Genomic DNA, 25923 nt, shown 5'->3' on the forward strand with positions numbered 1-25923 from the left:
TTTTTTCCCACATTTTCCCACTTTTCCCCCACATTTTCCCACTTTTTCCCACATTTTTCCCACTTTCTCCCATTTTTTCCCATTTTTTCTCACTTTCTCCCACTTTTTTTCACATTTTTCCCACTTTCTCCCACTTTTTCCCACTTTCACCCATTTTTCCCACTTTTTCCCACATTTTTCCCAAATTTTCCCACTTTTTCCCACATTTTTCCCACATTTTCCCACTTTCTCCCACTTTTTCCCACATTTTTCCCACTTTTCCCCACATTTTCCCACCTTTTCCCCACTTTTTCCCACATTTTTCCCACTTTTTCCCACTTTTTCCCACTTTTTCCAACTTTTCCCCCACATTTTCCAACTTTTTCCCACTTTTTCTCACATTTTCCCACATTTTTCCCACTTTTTCCCACTTTTTCCCACATTTTCCCACTTTTTCCCACTTTTTCCCATTTTTTCCCATTTTTCCCCAATTTTCCCACTTTTCCCTGTGGATCCCTGCGGATCCCTGCAGATCCCTGTGGATCCCTGCGGATCTCAGCCCTCCCAGGGCCTCTTTGCCCCAGGATCCCTTGGGATCCCTCGGGATCTCCGCTCTCCCTGCGGATCCCTGAATTCCAGAGGGATCCCCGGGGTTATCCCGGGATCGGCCGGAGCCCTCTGGGATCCTCTGGGATCCTCTGGGATCCTCTGGGATCCTTTGGGATCTCTGCTCTTCCCCATCTCCAGGGGGGCTCCGTCCTTCCCCTCGGGCTCCCCGGGATTGGTTGGGATCCCCAGGATCCCCAGGACCAGTCGGGATCCCCGGGATCTGTTGGGATCCCCAGGACCAGTCGGGATCCCCAGAACCAGTTGGGCTCCCCGGAATCCCTGGGATCACTCGGGATCCCCGAGATCCCCAGGACCAGTCGGGATCCCCGGGATCGGTTGGGATCCCCAGGATCCCCAGGACCAGTCGGGATCCCCGGGATCGGTTGGGATCCCCAGGACCAGTTGAGATCCCCGGGATCAGTTGGGATCCCTGAGATCCCCAGGATCAGTCGGGATCCCCAGGCTTGATCCGGCTCCCCAGGCTCGTTTGGGATCCCCAGGACCAGTTGGGATCTCTCAGGATCTCCCCAGTCTCCCCAGTCAGGATCCCCAGGATCTCCCAGTCCCTCCCAGTCCCTCCCAGTCTCTCCCACTCACTCCCACTCACTCCCAGTCTCTCCCAATCTCTCCCAGTCCCTCTCCGCACTCTCCCCACTCTCCCAGTCTCCCCAGTCTCTCCCAGTCACTTTCCCAGTCTCCCCAGTTGCTCTCCCCACTCTCCCAGTCCCTCCCAGTCACTCTCCCAGTCTCCCAGTCTCTCCCAGTCCCTCTCCCCACTCTCCTGGTCTCTCCCAGTCTCTCCCAGTGTCCCAAGTCTCCCCAATCACTCTCCCCAGTCTCTCCCCAGTCCCTCCCAGTCTCTCCCAGTCCCTCCCAGTCTCTCCCAGTCCCTCTCCCCACTCTCCCAGTCTCTCCCAGTCTCTCCCAGTCTCTCCCAGTCTCTCCCAGTCCCTCCCAGTCTCTCCCAGTGTCCCAAGTCTCCCCAATCACTCTCCCCAGTCTCTCCCCAGTCCCTCCCAGTCTCTCCCAGTCCCTCCCAGTCTCTCCCAGTCCCTCTCCCCACTCTCCCAGTCCCTCCCAGTCACTCTCAGTCTCTCCCAGTCTCTCCCAGTCTCTCCCAGTGTCCCAAGTCTCTCCAATCACTCTCCCCAGTCCCTCCCAGTCTCTCCAGTCACTCTCCCAGTCTCTCCCAGTCTCTCCCCACTCTCCCCAGTCTCTCCCAGTCTCTCCCAGTGTCCCAAGTCTCTCCAATCACTCTCCCAGTCTCTCCCAGTGTCCCCAGTCTCTCCAATCACTCTCCCCAGTCTCTCCCAGTCTCTCCCAGTCTCTCCCAGTCTCTCCCCACTCTCCCACTCTCCCACTCTCCCACTCACTCTCCCACTCTCCCCAGTCTCTCCCAGTCCCTCCCAGTGCTCCCAGTTTCCCAGCCATGCTGCGCCGTTTCCGCGGCCGTCGCTCAGTTCCTCGCCCAGTCCCGGCCGTGTGGGATTCCCTTCGCTCCCTTTACCGCTCCAAGCTGCTCCCGGCCGAGCGTTTCTACGACTTCGGCTCCTTCCACTCCCCCCCCCTGCACGACTCCGACTTCCACCCCAAACCCCTGGTGCTGGTTCTGGGCCAATATTCCAGCGGGAAAACTTCCTTCATCCAGTACCTGCTGGAGCAGCAGATCCCGGGATCCCGCGTGGGGCCCGAGCCCAGCACCGAGCGATTCGTGGCCGTGGTGCACGGCGAGAGCGAGGGGATCATCCCCGGCAACGCCCTGCTGGCCGATCCCGAGAAACCTTTCCGGAATCTGGAGAGATTCGGGAATGGATTCCTCAACCGGTGAGGGGGGATCTGGGGAGGGGATCTGGAACAGGGTCTGGGGAGATTCGGGAATGGATTCCTCAACTGGTGAGGGGGGTGAGGGAGAGATTCGGGAATGGATTCCTCAATTGGTGAGGGGGGGATCTGGAGTGGGGATCGGGTGTGGGGTCTGGAGAGATTCGGGAATGGATTCCTCAACCGGTGAGGGGGGATCTGGGGAGGGGATCTGGAACAGGGTCTGTGGAGATTCGGGAATGGATTCCTCAATTGGTGAGGGGGGTAAGGGAATGGGGATCTGGTGGGGGTATCTGGAGAGATTCGGGAATGGATTCCTCAATCGGTGAGGGGGGATCTGGGGAGGGGATCTGGAACAGGGTCTGTGGAGATTCGGGAATGGATTCCTCAACCGGTGAGGGGGGAGAGGGAAGGGGAGAGGGATCGGGTGTGGGGATCTGGAGAGATTCGGGAATGGATTCCTCAATCGGTGAGGGGGGGATCTGGGGAGATTCGGGAATGGATTCCTCAATCGGTGAGGGGGGATCTGGGGAGATTCGGGAATGGATTCCTCAATTGGTGAGGGGGGTGAGGGAATGGGGATCTGGAGAGGGATCTGGAGAGATTCGGGAATGGATTCCTCAATCGGTGAGGGGGGTGAGGGAGAGGGGATCAGGTGTGGGGTCTGGAGATTCGGGAATGGATTCCTCAATCGGTGAGGGCGGATCTGGAGAGGGGATCGGGTGTGGGGTCTGGAGAGGGATCTGGAGAGATTCAGGAATGGATTCCTCAACCGGTGAGGGGGGTGAGGGAATGGGGATCTGGTGGGGGGATCTGGAGAGATTCGGGAATGGATTCCTCAATCGGTGAGGGGGGATCTGGAGAGATTTGGGAATGGATTCCTCAACCGGTGAGGAGGGGATCTGGGGAGATTCGGGAATGGATTCCTCAATCGGTGAGGGGGGATCTGGGGAGATTCGGGAATGGATTCCTCAATCGGTGAGGGGGGATCTGGGGAGATTCGGGAATGGATTCCTCAATCGGTGAGGGGGGATCTGGGGAGATTCGGGAATGGATTCCTCAATCGGTGAGGGGGGTGAGGGAGAGATTCGGGAATGGATTCCTCAATCGGTGAGGGGGGAGAGGGAAGGGGAGAGGGTGGGGGGATCTGGAGAGGGATCTGGAGAGATTCGGGAATGGATTCCTCAACCGGTGAGGGGGGAGAGGGAGAGGGGATCTGGAGAGGGGATCTGGAGAGATTCGGGAATGGATTCCTCAATCGGTGAGGGGGGATCTGGAGAGATTCGGGAATGGATTCCTCAATCAGTGAGGGGGGGATCTGGAGAGATTCGGGAATGGATTCCTCAACCGGTGAGGGGGGATCTGGAGAGGGGATCTGGAACAGGGTCTGGGGAGATTCGGGAATGGATTCCTCAATCGGTGAGGGGGATGAGGGAATGTGGATCTGGAGAGATTCAGGAATGGATTCCTCAATCGGTGAGGGGGGATCTGGGGAGGGGAGAGGGTGGGGGGATCTGGAGAGGGATCTGGGGAGATTCGGGAATGGATTCCTCAATCGGTGAGGGGGGTGAGGGAATGAGGATCTGGAGAGGGATCTGGGGAGATTCGGGAATGGATTCCTCAATCGGTGAGGGGGGGATCTGGGGAGATTCGGGAATGGATTCCTCAACCGGTGAGGGGGGATCTGGAGAGATTTGGGAATGGATTCCTCAATCAGTGAGGGGGATGAGGGAAGGGGGATCTGGTGTGGGGTTCTGGAGCGGGGATCGGGTGTGGGATCTGGAGAGATTCGGGAATGGATTCCTCAATCGGTGAGGAGGATGAGGGAGAGGGTAGGGGGAGAGGGTGGGGGGATCTGGAGCGGGGATCTGGAGAGGGGATCTGGAGAGGGGATCTGGAGAGGGGATCTGGAACAGGATCTGGAGAGATTGGGGAATGGATTCCTCAACCGGTGAGGGGGGGGATGAGGGAGATTCGGGAATGGATTCCTCAATCGGTGAGGGGATGAGGGAATGGGGATCTGGAACAGGATCTGGAGAGGGGATCTGGAGAGGGGATCTGAAACAGGATCTGGAGAGATTCGGGAATGGATTCCTCAACCGGTGAGGAGGGTGAGGGAATGGGGATCTGGAGAGGGATCTGGAGAGATTCGGGAATGGATTCCTCAACCGGTGAGGGGGGGATCTGGGGAGATTCGGGAATGGATTCCTCAACCGGTGAGGGGGGATCTGGAGAGGGGATCTGGAACAGGGTCTGGAGAGATTCGGGAATGGATTCCTCAATCGGTGAGGGGGGATCTGGAGAGATTCGGGAATGGATTCCTCAACCGGTGAGGGGGGATCTGGAGAGGGGATCGGGTGTGGGGTCTGGAGAGGGATCTGGGGAGATTCGGGAATGGATTCCTCAACCGGTGAGGGGGATGAGGGAAGGGGGATCTGGAGCGGGGATCTGGAGAGGGGATCTGGAGAGATTCGGGAATGGATTCCTCAATCGGTGAGGGGGATGAGGGAAGGGGAGAGGGTGGGGGGAGCTGGAGAGGGGATCTGGTGGGGGGAGCTGGAGAGGGGATCGGGTGTGGGGTCTGGAGCAGGATCTGAAGAGGGATCAGGAGTAGGGATCTGGAACGGGATCTGGTGTGGGGATCTGGAATGGGATCTGGAGTGGGGATCGGGTGTGGGGATCTGGAAGGGGGATCTGGAGTGGGGATCTGGTGTGGGATCTGGACAGGGATATGGAGAGGGGATATGGAGAGAGGATCTGGAGAGGGGATCTGGAGTGGGGATCTGGAGAGGGGATCTGGTCTGGTATCTGGAATGCGGATCTGGAGAGGGGATCTGGAGCAGGATCTGGAGTGGGGATCTGGCGTGGGGATCTGGAACAGGATCTGGATGGGATCTGGGATGGGATCTGGAATGGGGATCTGGTCTGGGATCTGGAGCAGGATCTGAAACGGGATCTGGTGTGGGGATCTGGAAACAGGATCTGGAACAGGGATCTGGTGTAAGGATCTGGAGAGGGGATCTGGAACAGGGATCTGGAGTGGGGATCTGGAGTGGGGATCTGGACTGGGATCTGGACTGGGATCTGGACTGGGATCTGCTCTGGGATCTGGAGCAGGATCTGAAGACGGATCTGGAGAGGGTTCTGGTCTGGGATCTGGACTGGGATCTGGAGCAGGGTCTACCCTGGGATCTGGTCCAGGATTTGGACTGGGATCCACACTGGGATCCACACTGGGATTTTCCCTGGGATCTGGACCAGGATCTCCCCTGGGATCCTCCCTGGGATCCACCCTGGGATCCACCCCAGGATCTCCCCTGGGATCCTCCCTGGGGGGGGCACCACCCCTCCCCCCTCCCCCAATCCGGGATTTCCCCTCCCCCCATCCCGGATTTCCCGGCAATTCCCGATGATCCCGATTTCTCCCGGATTTCCCGGCAATTCCCGATTTCTCCCGGATTTCCCCCCTTTGTTCTTCCCATTTTCCCTGCACTGGGACACTGCCCCTCCCCCACCCCCCCCCTTTTTTCCCATTTTTCCCTTTTTTCCCCATTTTTCCCCATTTCCCCCCCATTTTCCCCTCCTTTTCCCCCCTTTTTTCCCATTTTTTCCCTTTTTTCCCCCATTTTTCTCCCCATTTTCCCCTCATTTTTCTCCCATTTTCCCCCCATTTTTTCCCCTTTATTTCCCCTTTTTTCCCATTTTTTCCTACTTTTTCCCCATTTTCCCCTCATTTTCCTCCCTTTTTTCCCATTTCCCCCCCTTTCCCCTCCCTTTTTCCCTCCTTTATTTCCCATTTTTCCCCATTTTTCCCCCATTTTTCTCCCCTTTTTTCTCCCCAGTTTTCCCTTTTTTTTCCTATTTTTTCCCATTTTTTCCACATTTTTTCCCCCTCTTTCCCCCCCGATTTTCCCCCCTTTTTCCCCCCATTTTTTTCCCCATTTTTCCCCATTTTTCCCCATTTTTCCCCCATTTTCCTCCCTTTTTTTCCCCATTTCCCCCCCATTTTCCCCCCTTTTTCCCCTCATTTTTCCCCCACTTTTTTCTACATTTTCCCCCATTTTTCCCCATTTTCCTCCCATTTTTTCTCCCTTTTTTCCCCCCATTTTCCCCCTATTTTTTCCCATTTTCCCCCCTATTTTTTTCCTATTTTTTCCCATTTTTTCCCCTTTTGTCCCCATTTTTCCCCTCCTTTTCCCCTTCTCCCCCCCTTTTTCCCTTAATTTCCAATTTTCCCACCTTTTTTCCCATTTCCCCTAATTTTTTCCCCTCATTTTCCCCCCTTTTCCCCCCATTTCTCCTTCCCTTTTTCCCCCCATTTTTCCCTCCTTTATTTCCCCAGTTTTTCCCATTTTTTCCCATTTTCCCCCCATTTTCCTCCCTTTTTTTTCCCATTTTCCCATTTTTTCCCATTTTTTTTCTCATTTTCCCCCCATTTCCCCCCCATTTTTCCCCCATTTTTCCCCATTTTTTTCCCATTTTCCCCCATTTTCCCCCCATTTTCCCCCCATTTTCTCCCATTTTCCCCCCTTTTTTCCCCCATCTTTTCCCATTTTTTCCCATTTTTTTTCCCCATTCCCCCCCTTTTTTTTCTCATTTCCCCCCCATTTTTCCCCTCATTTTTCTCCCATTTTCCCCCCCATTTTTCTCCCATTTTCCCCCCATTTTTTCCCATTTTTTCCCATTTTCTCCCCATTTTTTCCCCCATTTTTTTCCCCCATTTTCCCCCACTTTCCCCCATTTTTCCCCCATTTTTCCCCATTTTCTCCCCATTTTCCCCTCATTTTTCTCCCATTTTCCCCCCATTTTCCCCTCATTTTTTTCCCATTTTTTCCCATTTTTTCCCCATTTTTTTCCCCATTTCCCCCCTCATTTCCCCCCTTTTTTCCCCCATTTTCCCCCCTCATTTTTTCCCATTTTCCCCCCTTTTCCCCCCATTTTTCCCGTTTTTCCCGGTTTCCCGGTGCCCCCCCGGGCTGAGCGATGCCTCTGGAATTCCGCCCCTCCCCCCCCCGCCACTCCCGGCGGGACCGGGCGGGACCGGGGGGGGCCCGGGGGGGCCAAGGGGGGGTTTTGGGGGGGTTCGGGGGGGATTTTGGGGGGTTTTGGGGTTTTTTGAGTTTTTGGGGTTTTTTAGGGGGGATTTGGGGTTTTTTTTAGGGGGGGTTTTGGGGTTTTTTGGGGTTTTTTTTAGGGGGGGTTTTGGGGGATTTTGGGTTTTTTTGGGGGGGCCGGGGGGGTTTTTGGGGGGGTTTTGGGGGGGTTCGGGGGGGGATTTTGGGGGGGTTTGGGGGATTTTTGAGTTTTTGGGGTTTTTTGGGGTTTTTTAGGGGGGCTTTGGGGGATTTTGGGTTTTTTTAAGGGGGGGTTTTGGGGTTTTTTGGGGTTTTTTTTTAGGGGGGGTTTTGGGGAATTTTCGGTTTTTTTGGGGGGGGGCCAAGGGGGGGTTTGGGGGGGTTCGGGGGGGGATTTTGGGGGGGTTTTGGGGATTTTTGAATTTTTGGGGTTTTTTCGGGGGGTTTTGGGGGGGTTTGGGGGAAGTTTTTGGGGTTTTTGGGGGGGTTTTGGGGGTTTTTGGGGTTTTTTTAGGGGGGGTTTTGGGGGGGTTCGGGGGGGGATTTTGGGGGGGTTTTGGGGTTTTTTGGGTTTTGGGGTTTTTTGGGGTTTTTTAGGGGGGTTTTGGGGGATTTTGGGGGTTTTTTTAGGGGGGGTTTGGGGGATTTTGGGTTTTTTTGGGGGGGTTTTGGGGGGGTTCGGGGGGGATTTTGGGGGGGTTTTGGGGATTTTTGAGTTTTGGGGGTTTTTTGGGGTTTTTTTTTGGGGGGGGTTTGGGGTTTTTTGGGTTTTTTTGGGGGGGTTTGGGGATTTTGGGTTTTTTTTAGGGGGGTTGGGGTTTTTTGGGTTTTTTTGGGGGGGGCCCGGGGGGGTTCTGGGGGGGTTCGGGGGGGGATTTTGGGGGGGTTTTGGGGATTTTTGAGTTTTTGGGGTTTTTTTGGTTCTTTTTAGGGGGGGGGTTGGGGTTTTTTTGGGGGGGGTTTGGAGGTTTTTTTGGAGTTTTTGGGGTTTTTTGGGTTTTTTTGGGGGGGCCAAGGGGGGGTTTTGGGGGGGTTCGGGGGGGGGTTTTGGGGATTTCTGAGTTTTTGGGGTTTTTGGGGTTTTTAGGGGGGGTTTTGGGGGTTTTTGGGTTTTTTTTAGGGGGGGTTTTGGGTTTTTTGGGGGTTTTTGGGGGGTTTTTGGGGGGGTTCGGGGGGGGATTTTGGGGGGGTTTTGGGGATTTCTGAGTTTTTGGGGTTTTTTGGGGTTTTTTAGGGGGGGTTTGGGGGAAGTTTTTGGGGTTTTTGGGGGGGTTTTGGGGGATTTTGGGTTTCTTTTAGGGGGGATTTTGGGTTTTTTGGGGTTTTTTGGGGGGGGTTTTGCGGGGGTTCGGGGGGGGATTTTGGGGGGGTTTTGGGGATTTTTGGGTTTTGGGGTTTTTTGGGGGTTTTTTAGGGGGGGTTTTGGGGGATTTTGGGTTTTTTTGGGGGGGCCGGGGGGGGTTTTGGGGGGGTTCGGGGGGGGATTTTGGGGGGGTTTTGGGGATTTTTGAGTTTTTTTGGGTTTTTTGGGGGTTTTTTAGGGGGGGTTTTGGGGGATTTTGGGTTTTTTTGGGGGGGGTTTTGGGGGGGTTCGGGGGCCGATTTTGGGGGGGTTTTGGGGATTTTTGAGTTTTTTGGGGTTTTTTGGGGGTTTTTTAGGGGGGGTTGGGGGATTTTGGTTTTTTTTTGGGGGGGGGTTTGGGGATTTTGGGTTTTTTGGGGTTTTTTGGGGGGGTTTTGGGGGGGTTCGGGGGGGATTTTGGGGGGGTTTTGGGGATTTTTGAGTTTTTGGGGTTTTTTAGGGGGGGGGTTTGGGGATTTTGGGGTTTTTTAGGGGGGTTTTGGGGTTTTTTGGGGGGGCCAGGGGGGGGTTTTTTGGGGGTTTTGGGGGGGATTTTGGGGGGGTTTTGGGGATTTTTGAGTTTTTGGGTTTTTTTGGGGGGGCCCGGGGGGGTTCTGGGGGGGTTCGGGGGAGGATTTTGGGGGGATTTTGGGGATTTTTGAGTTTTTGGGGGTTTTTGGGTTTTTTTAGGGGGGATTTGGGGGATTTTGGGGTTTTTTAGGGGGGGTTTTGGGGGATTTTGGGTTTTTTTTTAGGGGGGTTTTGGGTTTTTTGGGGGTTTTTGGGGGGGTTTTGGGGGGGTTCCGGGGGGGATTTTGGGGGGGTTTTGGGGATTTTTGAGTTTTTGGGGTTTTTTGGGGTTTTTTAGGGGGGGTTTTGGGGTTTTTTGGGGTTTTTTAGGGGGGGTTTTGGGGGATTTTGGGTTTTTTAGGGGGGGTTTTGGGTTTTTTGGGGGTTTTTGGGGGGTTTTTGGGGGGGTTCGGGGGGGATTTTGGGGGGGTTTGGGGGTTTTTTGGGTTTTGGGGTTTTTTGGGGTTTTTTAGGGGGGCTTTGGGGGATTTTGGGTTTTTTTTAGGGGGGGGTTTTGGGGTTTTTTGGGGTTTTTTTTAGGGGGGGTTTTGGGGGATTTTGGGTTTTTTTGGGGGGGCCGGGGGGGTTTTTGGGGGGGTTTTGGGGGGGTTCGGGGGGGGATTTTGGGGGGGTTTTGGGGATTTTTGAGTTTTTTGGGGTTTTTTGGGGGTTTTTTAGGGGGGGTTGGGGGATTTTGGTTTTTTTTTTTGGGGGGGGTTTGGGGGATTTTGGGTTTTTTGGGGTTTTTTGGGGGGGGTTTTGGGGGGGTTCGGGGGGGGATTTTGGGGGGGTTTTGGGGATTTTTTGGGTTTTGGGGTTTTTTGGGGAGTTTTGGGGGGGTTCGGGGGGGGATTTTGGGGGGGTTTGGGGGATTTTTGAGTTTTTGGGGTTTTTTGGGTTTTTTTTAGGGGGGGTTTTGGGGGATTTTGGGTTTTTGGGGGGGGCCAAGGGGGGGTTTGGGGGGGTTCGGGGGGGATTTTGGGGGGGTTTTGGGGATTTTTGGGGTTTTTTGGGTTTTTTTTGGGGGGCCGGGGGGGTTTTGGGGGGATTTTGGGGGGGTTTTGGGGATTTTTGAGTTTTTGGGGGGTTTTGGGGTTTTTTGGGAGTTTTTGGGGTTTTTTTGGGTTTTTTTGGGGGGGTTCGGGGGGGGATTTGGGGGGGATTTTGGTTTTGGGGATTTTTTGGGGTTTTTGGGGGGGTTTTTGGGTTTTTTTGGGGGGGCTGATTTTGGGTTGTTTTTGGGCTGTTTTCGGCGCTGTTTTTGGGGCATTTCAGGGTGGTTTTGGGGCTGTTTTTGGGATGTTTTTGGTGCTGTTTTTGGTGGTATTTCGGGTTGGTTTTGGGGCTGTTTTTGGGGTGTTTCGGGTTGGTTTTGGGCCAGGATTTTTGGGGTGTTTCGGGTTGTTTTGGGGGCTGTTTTTGGGGTATTTTTGGGGCTGGTTTTGGGTTGTTTCTGGGGCTGTTTTGGGGGTGTTTCGGGATGTTTTTGGGGCTGTTTTTGGGTTGTTTCGGGTTGTTTTTGGTGCTGTTTTTGGTGGTGTTTCGGGGTATTTTGGGGGCTGTTTTTGGGTTGTTTCGGGTTGTTTTTGGTGCGGTTTTTGGTGGTGTTTCGGGGTATTTTTGGGGCTGTTTTTGGGGTATTTCGGGTTGTTTTTGGGGCTGGTTTTGGTGTGTTTCGGGGTGTTTCTGGGGCTGGTTTTGGGGTGTTTTTTGGGTGTTTTTGGGGTGGTTTTTGGGGCTGGTTTTGGGGTGTTTCAGGGTGTTTTTTGGGGCTGTTTTTGGGGCTGTTTTTGGGGTATTTTGGTGCTGTTTTGGGGTTGTTTTTGGGGTTGTTTTTGGGGATGGTTTTGGGGTGTTTCGAGGTGGTTTTGGGGCTGGTTTTGGGGTATTTTTGGGGCTGTTTTTGGGGTGTTTCGGGTTATTTTGGGGCTGTTTTTGGGGTGTTTTGGGTTGTTTTTGGGGCTGTTTTTGGTGGTGTTTCGGGCTGTTTCTGGGGCTGGTTTTGGGGTGGTTTTTGGGGCTGGTTTTGGGATGTTTTGGGGTGTTTTTTGGTCTGGTTTTGGGGTGTTTTTGGGGCTGGTTTTGGGGTGTTTCCAGGTGGTTTTGGGGCTGTTTTTGGGGTATTTTTGGGGGTGTTTTTGGGGTGTTTTTTGGTCTGTTTTTAGGTTGTTTTGGGGCTGCTTTTGGGGTGTTTTTTGGTCTGTTTTTGGGTTGTTTTTGGGGCTGTTTTTGGGGTGTTTCCGGGTGGTTTTGGGGCTGTTTTGGGGGTGTTTTTTGGTCTGTTTTTGGTCTGTTTTTGGGCTGGTTTTGGGTTGTTTTTGGGGCTGGTTTTGGGGTGTTTCCGGGTGGTTTTGGGGCTGGTTTTGGGGTATTTTGGGGGCTGTTTTTGGGGTGGTTTTGGGGCTGGTTTTGGGGTGTTTCGAGGTGGTTTTGGGGCTGTTTTGGGGGTGTTTTTTGGTCTGTTTTTGGGTTGTTTTGGGGCTGCTTTTGGGGTGTTTCAAGGTGGTTTTGGGGCTGTTTTTGGGTTGTTTTTGGGGCTGTTTTTGGGGTGTTTTTGGGGCTGTTTTTGGGGTGTTTTGGGGGCGGTTTTGGGGCTGTTTTTGGGGTGGTTTTGGGTTGTTTTGGGGCTGGTTTTGGGGTGTTTTTGACCCTCCTGGGACCCCCCCAGGTTCGTTTGTGCCACCCTGAACAATCCGGTCCTGGAGAGCATCAGCCTGATCGACACCCCCGGGATCCTGGCGGGGGCCAAGCAGAGGGTCTGCAGGGGTAAGATCCCAAAAAAATCCCCAAAATACCCCAAAATTCCCAAAAAATCCAAAAAATAAAAAAATAATCCCTAAAATCCCCCCAAAAAATCCCTAAAAATCCCCAAAATTCAAAAAAAACCCAGCAAAAAATCCCAAAAAAATCCCCAAAATACCCCAAAATATCCCAAAAATCAAAAAAAAAATCCCAAAAAAATCCCAAAAATAAAAAAAATCCCCAAAATTCAAAAAAATCCCCCCAAAATACCCCAAAAATCCCAAAAAAATCCCCCCAAAAAATCCCCAAAATTAAAAAAAAACCAGACAAAATCCCCAAAATCCAAAAAAAATCCCCAAAATCCAAAAAAAATCCCCAAATAATCCCCAAAAAAATCCCCCAAAAATAAAAAAAAAAATCCCCCAAAAAATCCTCCAAAAAAATCCTCCCAAAAATCCCCCAAAAATCCCAAACAAATCCCAAAAATCCAAAAAAAATCCCCAAAATCCAAACAAAGTCCCCCCAAAATCCCAAAAGTCCCCAAAAAATCCCCAAAATCCCCCAAATCCCCAAATAATCCCAAAAATCCCCCCAAAAATCCCCAAATAATCCCGAAAAATAAAAAAAAAATCCCCAAAATTAAAAAAAAAAAAAAACAGCAAAAAAATCCCAAAAATATCCCCAAAAAATCCAAAAAAATCCCCAAAATCCCCAAAAAATCCCCAAAATCCCAAAAAAATCCCCAAAATTCAAAAAAATCCCCCCAAAATCCCCCAAAAATCCAAAAAAAATCCCCCCAAAAATCCCCAAAATTAAAAAAAAAAAAACAGAAAAAAATCCCCAAAATCCAAAAAAAATCCCCAAAATCCAAAAAAAATCCCCAAATAATTCTCAAATAATCCCCAAAAATAAAAAAAAATCCCCCAAAAAATCCCCAAAAAAATCCCCCCAAAAATCCCCAAATAATCCCAAAAAATAAAAAAAAAATTCCCCAAAATTCAAAAAAAAAAACAGCAAAAAAATCCCAAAAATATCCCCAAAAAATCCAAAAAAATCCCCAAAATTCAAAAAAAAAAAACAGAAAAAAATACCCAAAATCCCCGAAAAATCCCCAAAATCCAAAAAAAATCCCCAAATAATCCCCAAATAATCCCAAAAAAAATCCCCACAAAATCAAAAAAAATCCCCCCAAAAAATCCCCAAAAATCCCGAAAAAAAAAAAAAATCCCCCCAAAATCCCAAAAAATAAAATAAAAAAATCCCCAAAATCCCATTTTGGGGGAATTTTGGGGGGTTTTGGGGGGGGTTTGGGGAGGATTTGGGGTATTTTGGGGGGGATTTGTTGTTTTTTGGGTGTTTTGGGGGAGATTTGGGTGTTTTGAGATGAATTTGGGGGTGTTTTGGGATGGATTTGGGGGGGATTTGTTGTTTTTTGGGTGTTTTGGGATGGATTTGGGGGGGATTTGTTGTTTTTTGGGTGTTTTGGGATGGATTTGGGGAGGATTTGTTGTTTTTTGGGTGTTTTGGGAGGGATTTGGGGGGATTTGTTGTTTTTTGGGTGTTTTGGGATGGATTTGGGGGGGATTTGTTGGTTTTGGGTGTTTTGGGATGGATTTGGGGGGATTTGTTGGGTTTGGGATGGATTTGGGGGGGTTTTGGGAGGATTTGGGGCTGTTCCGGGCGGATTTTGAGTCAGTTCTGGGTAAATTTCGGGAATTCTGCCAAGGATTTGGGTGTTTTGGGATGGATTTGGGGGGATTTGGGGGGGATTTGTTGTTTTTTGGGTGTTTTGGGATGGATTTGGGGAGGATTTGGGGGGGATTTGTTGTTTTTTGGGTGTTTTGGGATGGATTTGGGGGGGATTTGTTGGGTTTGGGGTGTTTTTAGGGGATTTGGAGGAGATTTGGGGAGGATTTGGGGGGGATTTGTTGTTTTTTGGGTGTTTTGGGATGGATTTGGGGGGGATTTGTTGGGTTTGGGAGGGATTTGTTGGGTTTTGGGGTGGATTTGGGGCTGTTCCGGACGGATTTTGAGGCGGTTCTGGGTAAATTTTGGGAATTCTGCCAAGGATTTGGGTGTTTTGGGGTGGATTTGGGTGTTTTGGGATGGATTTGGGGGGATTTGTTGTTTTCTGGGTGTTTTTGAGTGTTTTGGGATGGATTTGGGGGGGATTTTTTGGTTTTTGAGTGTTTTGGGATGGATTTGGGGAGGATTTGGGGGGATTTGTTGTTTTTTGGGTGTTTTGGGAGGATTTGGGGCTGTTCCGGACGGATTTTGAGGCGGTTCTGGGTAAATTTCGGGAATTCTGCCAAGGATTTGGGTGTTTTGGGATGGATTTGGGGGGGATTTGTTGTTTTGGGGTGTTTTGGGATGGATTTGGGGGGATTTGTTGTTTTTTGGGTGTTTTGGGATGGATTTGGGGGGATTTGGGGAGGATTTGGGGGGGATTTGTTGTTTTTTGGGTGTTTTGGGATGGATTTGGGGGGATTTGTTGCTTTTTGGGTGTTTTGGGATGGATTTGGGATGGATTTGTTGGGTTTGGGATGGATGTGGGGTGGATTTGGGAGGATTTGGGGCTGTTCCAGATGGATTTTGAGGCGGTTCTGGGTAAATTTCGGGAATTCTGCCAAGGATTTGGGTGTTTTGGGATGGATTTGGGGGGGATTTGTTGGTTTTTGGGTGTTTTGGGATGGATTTGGGGGGGATTTGGGGGGATTTGGGGGGGATTTGTTGTTTTTGGGTGTTTTGGGATGGATTTTGGGAGGATTTGGGGCTGTTCCGGGCGGATTTTGAGGCGGTTCTGGGTAAATTTCGGGAATTCTGCCAAGGATTTGGGTGTTTTGGGGTGGATTTGGGTGTTTTGGGGAGATTTGGGTGGGGTTTGGGGTGTTTTGGGGGGATTTGTGGGGGATTTGTTGGTTTTTGTGTTTTTGGGGGGGATTTGGGGGGATTTGGGGAGGATTTGGGGGGATTTGTTGTTTTTTGGGTGTTTTGGGATGGATTTGGGGGGATTTGTTGTTTTTTGGGTGTTTTGGGATGGATTTGGGGGGGATTTGGGATGGATTTGGGGGGATTTGTTGGTTTTTGGGTGTTTTGGGATGGATTTGGGGGGATTTGTTGTTTTTTGGGTGTTTTGGGATGGATTTGGGAGGATTTGGGGCTGTTCCGGACGGATTCTGAGTCAGTTCTGGGTAAATTTCGGGAATTCTGCCAAGGATTTCGGTGCCAGAAGGGCGGGACCGGCCCTGAATTCCCGGGAATTTCGCCAATTTTCCAGGCGGGGCCCAAACCCCCCCGGGACCCCCCCGGGCCCCTCCCCCCCCTTCCTCCCCCACCCCAAAATCGGCGGCGGCTGCCAAGGGAGGGGTGGGGGAGGGGCCGGGAGTGGGGGGAGGGGTGGGAAAAGGGGGAGGGGTGGGAAAAGGAGGGGGAGGAAGAGTTTGGGGATGGGGGTTGGGAATGAAATCGGGATTATTTGGGATTTTTTTTGGATTTTGGGGGATTTTGGGGGGATTTTGGGGGATTTTTTGGGGGATTTTTTGGGGGTTTTGGGATTTTTGGGGGATTTTTGGGGAATTTTTGGGAGATTTTTGGGGATTTTTTGGGGGATTTTTTTTTTTATTATTTGGGGATTTTTTGGGAATTATTTGGGATTTCTTGGGAATTATTTGGGATTTGTTGGGATTATTTGGGAATTTTTGGGGGATATTTTGGGATTTTTGGGGGGATTTTTTTTGGATTTTTTGGAGATTATTTGGGGATTTTTGGGGGATTTTTTGGGGATTTTTTGGGCGTTTTGGGATTTTTGGGGGATTTTGGGGGATTTTTGGGGGTAATTTGGGGATTTTTTTTTATTTTTGGGGGGGATTTTGGGGATTTTGGGGGGATTTTTTGGGGGGATTTTTTTGGGGAATTTTAGGGGGATTTGGGGGGATTTTTGGGGGGATTTTTGGGATTTTTTTGGGATTTTTTGGGGGATTATTTGGGATTTGGGGGGATTTTGGGGGGGATTTTTTTGATTATTTGGGATTTTGGGGGGATTTTTTGGGATCATTTGGGGATTATTTTGGGATTAGAGCTGGATTTCGGTTTTCCATTGGAATTTAGGGCTGGATTTCAGTTTTCCCACCATAATTTTGGGCTGGATTTAGGGTTTTCCATTGGAAATTAGGGCTGGATTTTGGTTTTCCATTGGAATTTTGTGCCGGATTTAAGTTTTCCCACCATAATTTTGTTATTCCCCCTCAGGCTACGACTTCCCGGCCGTCCTCCGCTGGTTCTTGGGGTGGATTATTTGGAATTTAGGGCTGGATTTTGGTTTTCCATTGGAATTTTGGGCTGGATTTCAGTTTTCCATTGGAATTTTGGGCTGGATTTCGGTTTTCCATTGGAATTTAGAGCTGGATTTCGGTTTTCCATTGGAATTTTGGGCTGGATTTCAGTTTTCCATTGGAATTTTGGGCTGGATTTTGGTTTTCCATTGGAATTTTGGGCTGGATTTCGGTTTTCCATTGGAATTTTGAGGATTTAGCTTTTCCCACCATAATTTTGGGATTTCCCCTCAGGCTACGACTTCCCAGCCGTGCTGTGCTGGTTCTGGGGGTGGATTATTCGGGATTATTTTGGGATTAGGGCTGGATTTAGGGCTGGATTTAAGGTTTTCCATTGGAATTTAGAGCTGGATTTAGGTTTTTCCACCAGAAATTTGGGCTGGATTTAGAATTTCCATGGGGACTTTGGGCTGGATTTCGGTTTTCCATTGGAATTTAGGGCTGGATTTAGGTTTTTCCACGAGGATTTAGGGCTGGATTTAGCTTTTCCCACCATTATTTTAGGCTGGATTTAAGTTTTTCCACTGGAATTTTGTTATTTTCCCTCGGGCTACGACTTCCCTGCCGTCCTGCGCTGGTTCTTGGGGTGGATTATTTGGGATTATTTTGGGATTAGGGCTGGATTTAGGGCTGGATTTAAGGTTTCCCACCAGAATTTAGAGCTGGATTTAGGTTTTTCCACCAGAAATTGGGGCTGGATTTAGAATTTCCATTGGAATTTTGGGCTGGATTTCGGTTTTCCATTGGAATTTTGGGCTGGATTTCGGTTTTCCATTGGAATTTAGGGCTGGATTTAGCTTTTCCCACCATAATTTCAGGATCCAATCCCATTTTCCTCAGGCTACGACTTCCTGACCTTGCTGTACCTGTTCTTACCATGGATTATTTGGAATTTTGGGCTGGATTTAGGGTTTTCCATTGGAATTTTGGGCTGGATTTAGCTTTTCCCACCATAATTTTGTTATTTTCCCTCAGGCTACGACTTCCCGGCCGTCCTCCGCTGGTTCTTGGGGTGGATTATTCGGGATTATTTTGGGATTAGGGCTGGATTTAGGGCTGGATTTCGGTTTCCCACCAGAATTTTGTGCCGGATTTCAGTTTTCCCACCATAATTTTGTTATTTCCCCTCAGGCTACGACTTCCCGGCCGTGCTGTGCTGGTTTTTGGGATGGATTATTTTGGGATCAGGGCTGGATTTCGGTTTTCCATTGGAATTTAGGGCTGGATTTCAGTTTTCCATTGGAATTTTGGGCTGGATTTCGGTTTTCCATTGGAATTTTGAGCTGGATTTAAGTTTTTCCATTGGAATTTTGGGCTGGATTTCAGTTTTCCATTGGAATTTCGGGCTGGATTTAGGATTTTCCATTGGAATTTAGGGCTGGATTTCGGTTTTCCATCGGAATTTTGAGCTGGATTTCGGTTTTCCATTGGAATTTAGGACTGGATTTAGGGTTTCCATCGGAATTTTGGGCTGGATTTAGGGTTTCATTGGAATTTTGGGCTGGATTTCGGTTTTCCATTGGAATTTTGGGCTGGATTTAGCTTTTCCCACCAGAATTTTGTTATTTCCCCTCAGGCTACGACTTCCCGGCCGTGCTGCGCTGGTTCTTGGGGTGGATTATTCGGGATTATTTTGGGATTAGGGCTGGATTTAGGACTGGATTTAAGGTTTTCCACCAGAATTTAGAGCTGGATTTAGGTTTTTACACCAGAAATTGGGGCTGGATTTAGAATTTCCATGGGGATTTTAGGCTGGATTTCAGTTTTCCATTGGAATTTTGGGCTGGATTTCGGTTTTCCATTGGAATTTTGGGCTGGATTTAGCTTTTCCCACCAGAATTTTGGGCTGGATTTAGCTTTTCCCACCATAATTTTGTTATTTTCCCTCAGGCTCCAACTTCCCGGCCGTGCTGCGCTGGTTCTTGGGGTGGATTATTCGGGATTATTTTGGGATTAGGGCTGGATTTAGGACTGGATTTAAGGTTTTCCATTGGAATTTAGGGCTGGATTTTGGTTTTCCATTGGAATTTAGGGCTGGATTTCGGTTTTCCATTGGAATTTTGGGCTGGATTTAGCTTTTCCACCATAATTTTGGGCTGGATTTAGGGTTTTCCATTGGAATTTTGGGCTGGATTTAGGTTTTCCCACCATAATTTCAGGATCCAATCCCATTTTCCTCAGGCTACGACTTCCTGACCTTGCTGTACCTGTTCTTACCATGGATTATTTGGAATTTAGGGCTGGATTTTGGTTTTCCATTGGAATTTAGGGCTGGATTTTGGTTTTCCATTGGAATTTTGGGCTGGATTTAGGTTTTCCATTGGAATTTAGGGCTGGATTTCGCTTTTCCCACCAGAATTTTGTGCCGGATTTCAGTTTTCCCACCATAATTTTGTTATTTTCCCTCAGGCTACAACTTCCCGGCCGTTCTGCGCTGGTTCTTGGGGTGGATTATTCGGGATTATTTTGGGATTAGGATTGGATTTAGGACTGGATTTCGGTTTTCCATTGGAATTTTGGGCTGGATTTAGGGTTTTCCATTGGAATTTTGGGCTGGATTTAGGTTTTCCATGGGAATTTTGGGCTGGATTTAGCTTTTCCCACCATAATTTTGGGCTGGATTTCGGTTTTCCATTGGAATTTTGTGCCGGATTTCAGTTTTCCCACCATAATTTTGTTATTTCCCCTCAGGCTACGACTTCCCGGCCGTGCTCCGCTGGTTCGCCGAGCGCTCGGACCTGGTGATCCTCCTCTTCGACGCGCACCACCTGGAGATCTCGTCCGAGTTCTCGGCGGCGCTGGCGGCGCTGCGGGGCCACGAGGAGAAGCTGCGGGTGGTGCTGAACAAGGCGGACGCGGTGGCGCCGCAGCGGCTGCTGCGCGTTTACGGGGCGCTGATGTGGGCGCTGGGCCGCGCCCTGGGATCCCCCGAGGTGCTCAGGGTGTTCCTGGGATCCTTCTGGGCGCGGCCCCTGCGCGACGCCGAGCACCGGCGCCTCTTCCAGCGCGAGGAGAGGGATCTGTTCCGGGAGATCCGGGCGCTGCCCCGCAACGCCGCCACACGCAGGGTCGGGGATCTGGTGAAGAGGGCGCGGCTCGTCAAGGTGAGGGGGCGAGGGGGGGATCTACTGGGGGATTGATCTAGTGGGGTTGGGAATGGATTGGAGATCCCCAAGGTCGGGGATCTGGTGAAGAGGGCGCGGCTCGTCAAGGTGAGGGGGAGAGCAGGGGGGATCTACTGGGGATCTACTGGGGTTGGAGATCCCCAAGGTCGGGGATCTGGTGAAGAGGGCGTGGCTCATCAAGGTGAGGGGGCGAGGGGGGATCTACTGGAGGATCCACTGGGGGATTGATCTACTGGGGATCTACCGGGGGGTCGACTCGGGGGAGTCTGCTGGGGGATCTACTGGGGTTGGAGATCCCCAAGGTCAAGGATCTGGTGAAGAGGGCGCGGCTCGTCAAGGTGAGGGGGCGACCTGGGGGGATCGACTGGGGGATCAACTGGGGGATCGGCTGGGGGATCAACTGGGGTTGGGAATGGAGATCCCCGAGGTCAGGGATCTGGTGAAGAGGGCGTGGCTCATCAAGGTGAGGGGGCGACCTGGGGGAGATCCACTGGGGGATCGATCAGGGAGATCCACTGGGGGATCGATTGGGGGATTGATCTAGTGGGGTTGGGAATGGATTGGAGATCCCCAAGGTCGGGGATCTGGTGAAGAGGGCGCGGCTCGTCAAGGTGAGGGGGAGAGAGGGGGGATCGACTGGGGGATGGGGATCTACTGGGGGATCTACTTGGGTTGGAGATCCCCAAGGTCAAGGATCTGGTGAAGAGGGCGCGGCTCGTCAAGGTGAGGGGGCGAAAGGGGGGATCTGCTGGGGAATTGACTGGGGGATCTCTCTCTACTGGGGGATCAACTGAGGGATCCATTGGGGGATCTTTCTCTCTCCTGGGGGATCCACTGGTGGGATCTCTCTCCTGGGGTTGGGAATGGATTGGAGATCCCGAAGGTCGGCGATCTGGTGAAGAGGGCGCGGCTCGTCAAGGTGAGGGGGAGAGGGGGGGGATCGACTGGGGTTGGGAATGGATTGGAGATCCCCAAGGTCAAGGATCTGGTGAAGAGGGCGTGGCTCGTCAAGGTGAGGGGGAGAGCAGGGGGGATCTACTGGGGGATCGGCTGGGGGATCGGCTGGGGGATCGACTGGGGGATCGATCTACTGGGGTTGGAAATGGAGATCCCCAAGGTTGGGGATCTGGTGAAGAGGGCGTGGCTCGTCAAGGTGAGGGGGCGAGGGGGGAGATCCACTGGGGGATCGACTGGGGGATTGATCAGGGAGATCGACTGGGGGATTGATCTAGTGGGGTTGGGAATGGATTGGAGATTCCCAAGGTCGGGGATCTGGTGAAGAGGGCGCGGCTCGTCAAGGTGAGGGAACGAGGGGGGGGATCGACTGGGGGATCGACTGGGTTTGGGAATGGATTGGAGATTCCCAAGGTCAAGGATCTGGTGAAGAGGGCACGGCTCATCAAGGTGAGGGAACGAGGGGGGGGGGATCGACTGGGGGATCTGCTGGGGGATGGGGATCTACTGGGGTTGGGAATGGATTGGAGATCCCCAAGGTCGGTGATCTGGTGAAGAGGGCGCAGCTCGTCAAGGTGAGGGGGAGAGCAGGGGGGATCTACTGGGGGATCTACTGGGGATCCACTGGGGGGATCTCTGTGGGGATCTCTGGTGGGATCTCTCTCCTGGGGTTGGGAATGGAGATTCCCAAGGTCAAGGATCTGGTGACGAGGGCGCGGCTCGTCAAGGTGAGGGGGCGAGGGGGGAGATCCACTGGGGGGTGGGGATCTACTGCGGATCTCCGTGGGGATCTGCTGGGGGATTGATCAGGGGGATCCACTGGGGGGATCTCTGGTGGGATCTCTCTCCTGGGGTTGGAGATCCCCAAGGTCAAGGATCTGGTGAAGAGGGCACAGCTCGTCAAGGTGAGGGGGCGAGTGGGATCGACTGGGGGGATCTACTGGGGATCTCAGTGGGGATCTACTGGGGTTGGAGATCCCCAAGGTCGGTGATCTGGTGAAGAGGGCGCGGCTCCTCAAGGTGAGGGGGATCCGTGGGGGGTCCAGTCGATCCCGTGGCCGTCCCCGGGCAGGTGCACGCGGGATCTCCCTGGGATCCGGGGGGATCTTTGCGATCCCGGGAGGATCAGGGGGGATCTGGGGGGGATCCAGAGGGGATCCAGGCAATCCCATGGCCATCCCCAGGCAGGTGCACGCAGGATCTCCCTGGGATCTTGGGTGATCTTTGCGCTCCCTGTGAGGATCCGTGGGGATCTGGAGGGATCCGTGGGGATCCGTGGGGGATCCGTGGGGATCCAGTCGATCCCGCGGCCGTCCCCGGGCAGGTGCACGCGCTGATCCTGTCGCGGCTGCGCCGGGAGCTGCCGGCGCTGCTGGGGAGCCGCGGGCGCCGCAAGCGCCTGATCCAGCGGCTGCCGGAGCTGCTGGCCCAGATCCAGAGCGAGCACCAGATCCCGGCCGAGGAGATCCCCGACTGCGCCCGCCTGCAGGTGCCGGGGATCCCCGGGGATCTGGGGGGGGATCCAGAGGGATCTGGGGGGGATCTGGGGGATCTGGAGGGGTTTGGGGGTTTTTTTATGGGGATTTGGGGGAATCTGGGGGGGATCCAGAGGGATCCGGGGGGGATCTGGGGGATCTGGGGGGGTTTGGGGGTTTTTTAATGGGGATTTGGGGGAATCTGGGGGGATCTGAGGGGATCTGAGGGGATCTGGGGGGATCTGGGAGGATCAGGGGGGGGGTGGGGGATCCGGGGGGATCTGGGGGGGATCCAGTGGGATCTGGGGGGGATCTGGGGCAGATCTGGGGGGATCTGGGGGGGGTTATGGGGATTTGGGGTTTTTTTATGGGGATTTGGGGGGGATCTGGGGGGTTTTTATGGGGATCTGGGGGGATCTGGGGGGGGTCATGGGGATTTGGGGTTTTTTATGGGGATTTGGAGGGATCTGGGGGGATTTGGGGGGGATCTGGGGGGGTTTGGGGGGATTTGGGGGGATCTGGGGGGGTTTGGGGGGATTTGGAGGGATCTGGGGGGGTTTGGGGGGATTTGGGGGGGATCTGGGGCGATCCAGGGGGATCTGGGGGGGTCTGGGGGAGTTCAGAGCAGTTTGGGGGGGATCTGGGTGGGTTTGGGGGAGTTTGGGGGGATCTGGAGGGATCTTGGGGGGGATCTGGGGGGGATCTTGGGGGGGATCTGGGGGGATTTTTTGGGATCTGAGGGGGATTTTTGGGACCTGAGGGGTTTTTTTGGTAACCCACCGGAGTTTTTGATGTTTTGGGGAGTTTTTGGGAGGGTTTTTGGGGGGGTTTTGGGGGGGTTGAGGTTTTTTGGGTTTTTTGGGGGGGTTTTTTGGGGGGGAATTTTTGGGAGGGTTTTTTGGAAGGGTTTTTCAGGTTTTTTAGGGGGGATTTTTTCGGAGGGTTTTTGGGAGCGTTTTGGGGGGGTTTGAGGTTTTTGGGGGGTTTTTAGGAGGGTTTTTGGGGGTTTTTTTGGGGTTTTTTTTGGGGGGGGTTGGGAGGAGTTTTGGGGGGTTTTTGGGGGGTTTTTGTGGGGGATTTTTAGGGAGGGTTTGGGGGAGGGGTGTTGAGGTTTTTTGGGGGGATTTTTTGGAAGTGTTTTTAGGGGGATTTTGGGGGGGTTCTAAGTTTTTTTGGGGAAGAATTTCTTTAGAAAGGGTTTTGGGAATTTTTTTCGGGTGTTTTTTTGGGACGATTTTTAATCTGTCAACACCCCCCCTAATTCCTCCTCACCCCTCTCCATCCCCCCAAAACCCCCCCAAACCCATCCCCACCTCTCCTTTTTCCCCACCCCCAGGAGCAGCTGCTGGCTCGGGACCTCTCCAACCTCCCCGGCCCCAAACGGCGCCTGCTGGAGGGGCTGGACGAGCTCCTCAACCGCGACCTCCCCGCCCTCACCCCCCTTCTCCACCCCACAACTCCCCCCGTGCGCGGCGGCGCCCTCGACCCCTCCCCGGGACCCTTCGGCGCCGACTCCGAGGAGGAGGAGGAAGACGAGGATGACGAGGATGATGGCGAGGAGTGGGTGGTGATGAAGGATAAAGCCAAATACGACGAGATTTTCTACGGGCTGGCGCCCAACAACGGGAAGCTGAGCGGGCTGAGGGCCAAGGGCTGGATGGTGAGCAGCAAATTGCCCAGCTCGGTGCTCGGAAGGATCTGGAAGCTCAGTGATGTGGACAGGGATGGGATGTTGGACCACGAGGAGTTCGCCCTGGCCGGGCACCTGATCGGGGCCAAGCTGGAGGGACGGGGGCTGCCGGAGGATTTGCCGCCGCGGTTGGTGCCGCCCTCCAAGAGGAGGCAAAAGGGCTCGGTGGAGTGAGACAGGAAATAAAGGAGATTTGTGGTGTTTGAGGGGAAAAACCGGCAATAAAACCGGGAATGGAATTCCCGTTATTCAACCCAAAAATCCAGCAATAAAACCGGGAATGGAATAAAAAAAAACAGCACCAAAAACTGGGCGTGGAATCCAAAAACTCAGCAACAAAACCGGGCATGAAATTCCCATTATTCAAACCAAAATCCCATCCCCAAAACTGGGCAAAAAATCCCCATCATCCACCCCAAAAAACCACAAAATCCCTGTTATTCAACCCAAAAACCCAGCCCCAAAAAACCACAAAATCCCCGTTATTCAACCCAAAAACCCAGCCCCAAAAAACCACAAAATCCCCGTTATTCACCCCAACGGGGGCTGCCGGAGGATTTGCCGCCGCGGTTGGTGCCGCCCTCCAAGAGGAGGCAAAAGGGCTCGGTGGAGTGAGCGAGAAAATAAAGGAGATTTGTGGGGTTTGAGGGAAAAAACAGCAATAAAACCGGGCATGAAATTCCCGTTATTCAACCCAAAAATCCACAAATAAAATCGGGAATGGAATAAAAAAAACAGGTCCAAAACTGGGCGTGAAATCCAAAAATTCAGACCCAAAACCGAGCATGAAATCCCCGTTATTCAACCCAAAAACCCAGCCCCAAAAAACCACAAAATCCCCGTCATCCACCCCAAAAACCCAGTCCCAAAACCAGGCACAAAATCCCCGTTATTCAACCCAAAAACCCAGCCCCAAAAAGCCACAAAATCCCCGTTATTCAACCCAAAAACCCAGCCCCAAAAAACCACAAAATCCCCGTTATTCGACCCAAAAACCCAGCCCCAAAAACCCACAAAATCCCCGTTATTCGACCCAAAAACCCAGCCCCAAAAACCCACAAAATCCCCGTTATTCAACCCAAAACTCAGCCCCAAAAAAACACAAAATCCCCGTTATTCAACCCAAAAACCCAGCCCCAAAAAACCACAAAATCCCCGTTATTCAACCCAAAAACCCAGCCCCAAAAAACGACAAAATCCCTGTTATTCAACCCAAAAACCCAGCCCCAAAAAAACACAAAATCCCAATTATTCAACCCAAAAACCCAGCCCCAAAACCAGACACAAAATCCCCGTTATTCAACCCAAAACCCAGCCCCAAAAAACCACAAAATCCCAATTATTTGACCCCAAAACCCAGGCCCCCAAAAAAATGCAAAATCCCCGTTATTCACCCCAAAAACCCAGCCCCAAAAAACCACAAATCCCCGTTATTCAACCCAAAAACCCAGCCCCAAAAAAACACAAAATCCCAATTATTCAACCCAAAAACCCAGCCCCAAAAAACCACAAAATCCCCGTTATTCAACCCAAAAACCCAGCCCCAAAAAACCACAAAATCCCAATTATTCAACCCAAAAACCCAGCCCCAAAAAAACACAAAATCCCAATTATTCAACCCAAAAACCCAGCCCCAAAAAAACACAGAATCCCAATTATTCAACCCAAAAACCCAGCCCCAAAAAAACACAAAATCCCAATTATTCAACCCAAAAACCCAGCCCCAAAAAAACACAGAATCCCAATTATTCAACCCAAAAACCCAGCTCCAAAAAAACACAAAATCCCCGTTATTCAACCCAAAAACCCAGCCCCAAAAAAACACAAAATCCCCGTTATTCAACCTGAAAACCCAACCCCAAAAAAACCACAAAATCCCCGTTATTCAACCCAAAAACCCAGCCCCAAAAAAACACAAAATCCCCATTATTCAACCCAAAAACCCAGCCCCAAAAAACACAAAATCCCCGTTATTCAACCCAAAAACCCAGCCCCAAAAAACCACAAAATCCCCGTTATTCAACCCAAAATCCCAGCCCCAAAAAAACACAAAATCCCCGTTATTCAACCCAAAAACCCAGCCCCAAAAAACCAGAAAATCCCCGTTATTCAACCCAAAAACCCAGCCCCAAAAAACCACAAAATCCCCGTTATTCAACCCAAAAACCCAGCCCCAAAAAAACACAAAATCCCCGTTATTCAACCCAAAA

General features: G+C 51.7%; 1 protein-coding gene across 1 annotated transcript; it reads left to right on the forward strand.

Annotated features, from left to right (window-relative positions):
* Positions 1-1953: 1953 nt before the first annotated feature.
* Positions 1954-23995, forward strand: EHD2 (EH domain containing 2). Its single transcript, XM_058859786.1, has 5 exons — positions 1954-2412; positions 12065-12162; positions 19161-19573; positions 21873-22037; positions 23360-23995. The coding sequence occupies exons 1-5, from the start codon at positions 2018-2020 to the stop codon at positions 23885-23887; spliced, it is 1599 nt and encodes a 532-aa protein (XP_058715769.1). The 5' UTR covers positions 1954-2017; the 3' UTR covers positions 23888-23995.
* The last annotated feature ends 1928 nt before the right edge of the window (positions 23996-25923 follow it).

This window comes from Poecile atricapillus, chromosome 31, assembly GCF_030490865.1.
Source record: "Poecile atricapillus isolate bPoeAtr1 chromosome 31, bPoeAtr1.hap1, whole genome shotgun sequence".
Lineage (NCBI taxonomy): Eukaryota > Metazoa > Chordata > Aves > Passeriformes > Paridae > Poecile > Poecile atricapillus.

Coding starts and splice junctions, on each gene's coding strand:
- EHD2 (XM_058859786.1), top strand. CDS start 2,018: ATGCTGCGCCGTTTCCGCGGCCGTCGCTCAGTTCCTCGCCCAGTCCCG. Junction 2,413..12,064: donor GGGAATGGATTCCTCAACCG/GTGAGGGGGGAT, acceptor GGACCCCCCCAG/GTTCGTTTGTGCCACCCTGA. Junction 12,163..19,160: donor CAAGCAGAGGGTCTGCAGGG/GTAAGATCCCAA, acceptor ATTTCCCCTCAG/GCTACGACTTCCCGGCCGTG.